This window comes from Enhydra lutris, unplaced genomic scaffold (assembly GCF_002288905.1).
Source record: "Enhydra lutris kenyoni isolate GAN:26980312 unplaced genomic scaffold, ASM228890v2 scaffoldscaffold75, whole genome shotgun sequence".
In the NCBI taxonomy this organism is placed as follows: domain Eukaryota; kingdom Metazoa; phylum Chordata; class Mammalia; order Carnivora; family Mustelidae; genus Enhydra; species Enhydra lutris.
In genome coordinates this window covers 1,682,107-1,691,057 of record NW_019154159.1, presented here as the reverse complement: position 1 = coordinate 1,691,057, position 8,951 = coordinate 1,682,107, and the positions used below count along the sequence as shown (strand labels likewise).

The following is an 8,951-nucleotide window of genomic DNA, read 5'->3' as shown; positions in this document are numbered from 1 at the left end:
GGCACCAGAAAAAATACTAACAACCTGTGGATACGATCCTTGGCCTTCATCCAGATTTCCGTCTGTCCCTAGGGATCAGCACACGCTGGACAAGAAGAGGTCTCCAGGGTTGCTCCACAAGACTGCATGGCAGGTCATCACTGCAGGAGGAAGGACAATGGCCCCAGGGGCGCTGTCAGCACAGGAGAACGGCACAGAGGCCCCCCCAGCCCAGGCTACCACCCACCCCACCCAGAAGGACACCGGAGCAGAGGCCAGTGAGAAGAAGGACCCCATGCAGGACACGCTGCCTCCGAAGGCGCGGGACAGGGCGGTGGCCTCTGATGGGGCACAGACACTGTCGCTGAGGAGTCAGGACCCCAGGACCATCAAAGGAAGGCAGGACCAGAACAAGGAGCCCACAGCCACTGGGACAGAGCCCCCAAAGCCTCAGGGCAAAGCACAGACCACAGCAAGGACACCTGTGCCAAAAAGTCAGGCCGAGGCACTGACCATGCCAGGAGCAGGGTCCACAGGGAGGACAGTGAAAGGAGTGACCACAGTGGTTGTCCCCCACCGGGAGACAGCCCGGGCCACGCCACCCTCCACTCCCTTCTGGAACCGCACCACAGAGAGAAGGCTAAGTCTACAGGCCAGCAACTTCAAGTCTGAGCCCCAGTGGGATTTTGAGGAACAATATAGCTTTGACACGGGGGCCCTACAGTCGGTGAGTCTGGCCATGGCCTCCCTGCTCTGGAGCCCCCTGGAGACAGCCCCACCACCTCCCTGACCTCCCAGGCTCTGCCCTCAGGCTCTGCCTTATCCCCCCCCCCCCCCCGTCACAGTGCCCTACCCTACCCTGCTTTGACCCCCACCTTCTTTCCTTAAGTGTTCGAAGTGGGAGGGGAAGGCAGGTCCCAGATCCTAGCCCAGGCAGTGTGGGAAGGGGTGAGGGAGAGGAGCCCTGCCCGGGAGCCCCCCAGAAAGTCTGGAAGGTCACTGAGCAGGGGGAGAGACGTCTACCTGCTCTGGGGCCCTCCTTGGGCGGGGGAAGGGGCAAGGGTTGAGAGGGGGCAAGGAGGGACAGGACTAATAGCTGAGGAACCCCAGCCTGATACCGACCCTGATTCGTGGGAATGCCTTGGCTTCGCCCGCCTTCCCCCTCTTCCGTCCCTAAGAAAAGCAGCCTGGGCCCACGGCCTCGGGGGGGAAACCTTCAGAATACGTATGTTTGCATACAGACCTGCAGCCAGGCCCCGGCCAGCGCTCCAGGCTCTCCCGCAGCCCCGTCCCCCTTCCACCCACCAGGGTGCATCCCCTACAGCCCCAAGAAGGGCCCTCGGGGACCCCTGGGACCCTCAGGGCTCCAGCAGCCAGGACAAGGGCGAGGAGGACCAGCGGGCCCTCCGAAGACGATGGGAGAGGCTGCAGAGGTGGCGCCTTCTGGACGTTGAGGCCCGCTTTCTGGCCCTGCCCCCAGCCCGGCCCCTGGCCATGGCCTTCCTGGGCCTCTGCCTGCCTGACCCACCCTCCTGCATGTAGAGCTGCCCCGACTCAGTGAAGGTCAAGGCCTCCAAGTCACCCTGGCTGCGGAAGCTCTTTCTGGCCAACCTCACCCTCTTCCTGGATTCCAGCCACTTCAACCAGAGGGAGTGGGAGCGCCTGGAGCACTTCGCACCGCCCTTCGGCTTCATGGAGCTCAACCACTCCCGTGAGTCTGCCCCCCCCGCCCCGCGGACCCTGAGCCTCTGAGCCTCTGGCTCTGGTCCAGCCTCTTCCCTGGGGGGCCCCCTCTGGCGCTGGGAGAGATGGTGGGCCGCCCCCCCCCCACCCCTCCAGGGCTCTGAGCAGAGCCCCTCGTTGCAGTGGTGCAGAAGGTGGTGAAACGCTTCCCTCCGGTGCCCCAGCAGCAGCTGCTCCTGGCCGCCCTACCCCCCGGGAGCTCCCAGTGCATCACCTGTGCCGTGGTGGGCAATGGGGGCATCCTGAACAACTCCCACATGGGCCAGGAGATAGACAGCCATGACTACGTGTTCCGGTAAGCGGTCCCACCCAAAGCGCCCCATCCCGACTGGGAGATCCAGGAGGGTGTTCTACGCCCCAGTCCAAAAGGTGGAAGGCCTGGGCTGTCCAGAGAGTTTCCCTTTATACCTGCTGCCTCCCCGTCTCTCCTTGCCTTCCCCACTTGCCTCCTTGCCTTTCCCTCGTGCACTCACGGGGCCTGTCCTGTGAGGCTCTGTCTGCCCGTAGACTGAGTGGAGCTATCACTAAGGGCTACGAACAGGATGTGGGTACCCGGACGTCCTTCTACGGCTTCACCGCCTTCTCCGTAACGCAGTCCCTGCTTGCCTTGGGCGGTCGGGGTTTCCTGCACGTGCCCCTGGGGAAGGTGAGCAAAGAGGACCGGGCCTGGCCACACACACAATCTGAATGGGGAGCACGAGCGGAGAAAGGGAGCCCGGCGTCCCATGTCTGGAGTCTGGCTGGCACAGACTCTGGCTGGGCACGGGCAGGGAGGATGGGCACACAGGCCTGCGGAGGGCAAGTGGGCAGGCTGGTATTGGAGCCAGGTGCCCCCCAGCCCGGGGTCCTGAAGGCAGGACTTCCAGAGCCGCTGTCCTTGGTCCTCAGGATGTCCGCTACCTGCACTTCCTGGAGGGTACCCGAGACTATGAGTGGCTAGAAGCGCTGCTTCTGAATCAGACGCTGGTGAAAAGCCTTCCATGGTTCAGGTACCCACCGCCCCTCCCTCTCCCCCGGCCGAGCTGCGTCCCGGGCGGCTGTGAAGGGCTGGGCCGGTGGGGACCACCTTAGCGATCACCTGGAGAGGGGCCCCCCCCTGCCATGCCCCTGGCCCTGACTTGGCCCACGTCGGGAAGGTGAACCACCACCGCCACCCACAGGCGCCGGCCCCAGGAGGCTTTCCGGGAAAGCTTGCAGATGGACAGGTACCTGCTGATGCACCCAGACTTGATGCGCTACATAAAGAACAGGTGAGAGCAGAGCGGCCGGCGCGTGTGGAAGGCACCGGGTGCCTCGCGTCCCTGCGCCTCCTGACGGGGCTATTTCCCAGGTTTCTGAGATCGAAGACCCTGGACGCTAAACACTGGAGAATCTACCGTCCCACCACGGGAGCCCTCCTGCTGCTCACGGCCCTTCAGCTCTGTGACCAGGTGAGACTCTACGGTGGGAGCAGCTGGAGAAGCAGCTGGGGGGTCCCTGGACTGGCCCCTTGGGGGACCACGGCTGGGGTGGGGGAGGGGTGTGAGTGTGCATGCACACACGTGTGCAAGTGTACACCAGGGAGCCTGCGCCCAGCCCCCTAGGTCGAAGGGCCTCCCAGCCCCCCAATAACACGTAGCCCATGAGCACAAGCCTGGAAGGGAGTGACCTCAGGCCTCATTTCTCCTCCAACCTTCATGTAGGTGAGCGCCTATGGCTTCATCACCGAGGGCCACGAGCGCTTTTCTGACCACTACTATGACAAGTCCTGGAAACGAACCGTCTTTTACATCAACCATGACTTCCCGTTAGAGAGAACGCTCTGGAAGCGGTTGCACGATGAAGGTGTCATCCGGCTGTACCAGCGGCCCGTAATTTCCAAACCGAAGATGTGACTGGGGCCTGGGCCGCTGCGGTCTCATGGGCCGTTCCGTTCCAAGGCACGGGCAAGGTGGGAGCCTTGAGACTCTAACCGCCGTTCTCCCGGAGCTCAGGCCAGCCTCCTGGCCCCTCCAGACCCCGTCCCCCCGGGGAACTCGGGCACCGAGGAGGAGACACGTTTAAGACGGCAAATGACCAATCGAGGCCTTGGAGACCTTGGAACATGGATGCTCAAGGGAGGGAGGACTCCCGTCTTGAGACCCAAGAATTTGAACTAAATGGAGTGATGACGGGCCCACACCGCCCACTGAATCTCACCCTTCACCATCCAAAAGCTACCTGACACTGGCATGGAAAAGCCCCAACCTAGGAGACGAGACATGGAGGTTCGATTTCAAATTCCAAATCTGGTACTTAGCAGCTGTGAAATCTTGAAGGCCTTACTTAATTTCACTAGGGATTGTCTACAGGACCCTTCCTCCTGGGGCTTATCTGATTCTAGAAGGATCTGCACCTTTCCTTGTCTTTGAGCTCTTTGACAACTCTCTGGGTTGCAGAAAACGGATAGTAATAAGAATAATTCTTGCCCGTGAAAATGCAAATAAATCTTGTACAGTCAAGAGGCAAGTGATGACCCCCTGGGGGCAGTGACCTGTTCTGTACAAACACGCAAATTCATGTTCGCGTTCCTGACTGCCTGTGTGTCTGTCTGTACTCGAGGTTCTCCTTTGAACCAGTTTTTGCATCTTACTGGTTTCTTCATTAGTTAACCAGTTAATAAAATCCTTGACATGCGTTCATTTTATATTTGTATGAGAGTTACCGTTCTATCCTTGAAAAAACATCTTCTATCATGTCCTGAGGCCACTGTTTTATAATCCGTAGCACGATTTTTGGGGTACCCATTCCACAATGATTTAAAAAAATTACTCTCTGTAAAAACCTGAGGCAATAAGGACCCAGTTTCCTCCCCTTTCGTTCTCCATCCTCCCTCCAGCCTGCACTTCCTCAGACCTCATGTTGAGAACCCAGAGCAAGCCAAAGTTTTTTCGGCTCATCTTATCCCCTCGAGCTCTAGCTACAGGATTTGGACTCTGAAGCCCAGAAGAATTCTAAAGATCCCAAACTGAATAAAGGCCCCCCAGTGAAGGACATGGAGGGCGTGGAAGGAAAAAAAAAAAAGACAACAAGAAAAGAAAAGTAAGCTGTCTTGTAGACCTCATGCTCAAGGTTCAAAAGCTAATTTAATGCAGGTAGGACAGGATTTGCTTTGTTCAGAAAGGCTGCAGTACCAGCTCTGGGCAGCAGGTGGCAATATCTTGCACACTCCCCCTCCACCCCACCACCTCCCTCTGCCCCGTTTCTGGAATGCTCCGCGTGTCTTTTTCACGTTTTCCCAGCTGTTCTTACATGTTTATTCCTCCGTGTGAATTTTAGTATCTGTTTAGGATCTAGGGAAAAAAATTTTTGGTATTTTAATTGGAATTGCATTCGATTTATACATTTCCCCGGGGAAGAATGAATGGATGTATCACATCGAGTCCTCTTTTCCAAGAGCAAGAGATGGTTCTCCACTTCTCCAAATTTGTGTCTTTCAGTATTTTAGTATTTCCACAGATTTCATATATTCCTTGTTGAATGCACTGCTCAGTATTTTATCTTGTTTGTTGCTGTTCTAAATGGATTTTCTCTTACATTAAATCCTCTCCCTGGTAACTGTTGGTGAAGGGTATGATATATTATCATATCATCGGCATATAGATTATTTTCTAATTCTTTTTTTTTTTAATTTATTTATTTGACAGAAATCGGAAGTAGGCAGAGAGGCAGGCAGAGAGAGAGGAGGAAGCAGTCTCCCCACTAAGCAGAGAGTCCGATGCGGGGCTCGATCCCAGGACCCTGGGATCATGACCCGAGCCGAAGGCAGAGGCTTTAACCCACTGAGCCACCCAGGTGCCCCTATTTTCTAATTCTTTATGCCTCTGATGATCTCTTTTCTGCATCTTTTGACTGGTACATCCGGAGTGAGCTAACACAACAGTTGACTTCACTTTGGATCCAAATAAATGAGGCTCAACCTTTATGTTTGGGTAGCCTGAATTTAAATTTGAGGAGGTAGGTTCAGAGGTCGTCTGCTGATAGTATATGATACAATATGCTATATGGTGTTGATAGAGTTAGGTAGCAGTGATGTGGGAAACAAAGGCAAAAGAAAAATAAAGTTTCCTTACTACTTACAGCCCACTGACAAGTCCTTGAAACAGAGTGACTTTCCTCTAGGAATGCAGCTGCCTCGATGTTAATACTTTGCTAAGGATAAAGGCAATCTTAGCCCAACCCCCAGGAACCTGTAAGTCCACTTTAACTTATAAAAATAACTTGGGGGGCGGTGCCTGGGTGGTTCAGTGGGTTAAACCTCTGCCTTTAGCTCAGGTCATGATCTCAGGGTCCTGGGATCGAGCCCCACGTCGGGCTCTCTGCTGGGCAGGGAGCCTGCTTCCCCCTCTCTCTCTGCCTGCCTCTCTGCCTACTTGTGATCTCTCTCTCTCTCTGTCAAATAAATGAATAGATAAATCTTTAAAAAAAAATAATAACTTAGGGAACTTCCTTTATCTCTACCGCACAAGATGCATGTTGGCATCACCCCCAAGCATATGACCCACTGATAAACATCTGAGGAGTCTCATGACTGAGTTTTTACTAAACACTAATAAATGACCTTTTTTTTTTTTTTAAGACTTTCTTTATTTATTTGACAGACAGAGATCACAAGTAGGCAGAGAGGCAGGCGGGGGGTGGGGGGAAGCAGGCTCTTTGCTGAGCAGAGAGCCCCATGCAGGGCTCGATCCCAGACCCTGGGATCATGACTGGAGCCAAAGGCAGAGGCTTTAACCCACTGAGCCACCCAGGCACCCCATAGAGTTAGGTAGCAATGATGTGGGAAACCTTTTCTTAAAATTAGCCAAGCTCCTCAGGATCCTGGAAACCTTGTTGTCAAAATACCTGGGAGGCTATGCTGTGCCTAACCCCCTCCCAACTTGAAAGTTTATAATGGGCCGCTCCTCGTGACCCCAGTGCACCTCTTCCTGCCCACAGGTCCTGTCTCATGGCTTTAATAAAACCACCTTCTTGCACCAGAGACGTCTCAGGAATTCTTTCTTGGCCATTGGCTTTGAACCCTAAAGTCTCTCCTACATCAGTAGGATATAAAATTAACACAGAAATCAACTGCCTTTTGACCCAAAAATCCTCTCTTTAGGAATTTACCCTGAAGCTTTATCTCCAACAATACAAAAATAAATAGGCACAAGGTGGTTCCCTGCAGCGTTGTTCAAAATTGCACACTATTGGGAACTGCTGTGCTACTTCAACATAAGAGACATAAACGTGCAGAACGGTACAGCCACACAATGGAGGACTGAACAGCCAGAATAAAGTGAAGGAGATCTCTGTGAACCGACATGGTGTGGTTGTTATGGTATATTGTTAATTGTTTTCAAAACGTAAAGACAAGGGGCACCCGGGTGGCTCAGTCAGTTAAGCATCTGACTCTTGTTTTCTGCTCAGGTTGTGATCTCAGGGTTGTGAGATGAGCCCCATGTGGGGCTCTGTGCTCAGAGTGCAGTCTGCTCGTCCCCCTCCCTCTGTTCCTCCCGCTGTTCACTCTATCAAAAACAAATAATTGGTCTTTTTTTTTTTAAGATTTTATTTATTTATTTGACAGAGAGAAATCAGAAGTAGGCAGAGAGGCAGACAGAGAGAAGGGGGAAGCAGGCTCCCCACTGAGCAGAGAGTCCAATGCGGGGCTGGATCCCAGGACCCTGGGATCGTGACCTGAGCCGAAGGCAGAGGCTTAAACCACTGAGCCACCCAGGCGCCCCATGGTCTTTTTTTTTTTTTTAAGTAAAGAGAAAAGAGTATAGCATTTATACATTTTACATAGGAAAGAAGAAATCAAATATACATGTACCTGCTTATTTTTGCAAAAAGGAAACATGAGGAAAAAATACCAGAAACCAGTAAGACTGGTTACCTAAGTGGGGTGTTGGGAAGGAAAATTTTTTATTTACCCTTTAACAGTTCTTCTGGCTGGTCTAAGAATGAAATTGACATGACACAGAGTAATAGGAGAAAATCTAATTTAATTTCATATGTACAGGAACCCCACATACATACAGGAACCCCACTTTGAGAGGCTCAAAGACAGAAAGGTAAAATGAGGTATATATGCCCTGGATGTCATTTTGGAGAGGTGTTGTTGGGGTCTGGAGCCAACAGCCAAGGAAGAATTCTTGGGACATCTTTGGTGCAAAAAATGTGATTTTATTAAAGTACAAGAAAAGGACCCGTGGGCAGACAGAGCTGCTGCACTGGGGTTGTGAGGGGTGGCTGATTATATACCTGTGAGTTGAGGGACATAAGGAAAAAAGGATACTTCCAAAAAGACTTTCATCTGTTAAAGAAGACTCACAGGATACTGGAGGCCTTGCAATATATTGTTGAGCTAAGCCTGTTTTTCCTCTAGCAAAGCATCAACTTTAAGACAGTTGAGATTTTCCTAGAGCAGTGTTATATGATGAGGGACACAGAGGCAGAAGAAAAATTATTAAATTTCCTTACCTACTGACAAGCCCTTAAAACAGGCAGACTGACTCTCCTCTAGGGACTCCACTACCCCCACCTTAAGGCTTTGCTAAGGGCAAAGGACAGTCTTAGCCTGATCGACCCCGTAGCCCCAGCCAGGATCCTGTAAGTCTACTTTTTTTTTTTTTTTTAAGATTTTATTTATTCACTTGACAGAGAGAGATCACAAGTAGACGGAGAGGCAGGCAGAGAGAGAGAGAGAGAGAGAGAGAGAGGAGGAAGCAGGCTTCCTGCTGAGCAGAGAGCCCGATGCGGGACTCGATCCCAGGACCCCGAGATCATGACCTGAGCCGAAGGCAGCGGCTTAACCCACTGAGCCACCCAGGCGCCCCTGTAAGTCTACTTTAACAATACCTTTGGAAACTTTATTTCTAAACCTCCAAGATAGTGTCGACAATCATTCTCAAGCACACGGCCCACTGATAGAAATCTAAAGGGTCTCATGAGAAGATTTATTACTGGTAATGAATAACCTTTTCCCCAGACAATAGCTAGCCCCTCAAGGTCCTAGAAACCTTGCTTCCAGAATTCCTTAGAGACTTACGCCATCCCTAATCCCCTCCCCAACTTACAAGTATGTAATGGACCACCCCTCACATCCCCGGGGCAGCAGCTCTTCCTGCCCATGGGTCCTGTCCCTGTGCTTTAGTAAACCACCATTTTGCACCAAAGATGTCTCAAGAATTCTTTCTTGGTCATCGGCTCTGGACCTCACCCCACCGAAC

At 52.6% G+C, this 8,951-nt stretch overlaps 1 protein-coding gene across 1 annotated transcript; it reads left to right on the top strand.

Moving 5' to 3' along the window:
* The first annotated feature begins 259 nt into the window (after positions 1 to 259).
* On the top strand, positions 260 to 3,596 carry LOC111160465 (ST6 N-acetylgalactosaminide alpha-2,6-sialyltransferase 1). Its single transcript, XM_022523609.1, has 8 exons — positions 260 to 706; positions 1,522 to 1,690; positions 1,846 to 2,017; positions 2,230 to 2,368; positions 2,611 to 2,711; positions 2,883 to 2,972; positions 3,053 to 3,152; positions 3,405 to 3,596. Exons 1-8 carry the CDS (start codon positions 275 to 277, stop codon positions 3,594 to 3,596), a joined length of 1,395 nt encoding a protein of 464 aa, XP_022379317.1. The 5' UTR covers positions 260 to 274.
* Positions 3,597 to 8,951: the final 5,355 nt, after the last annotated feature.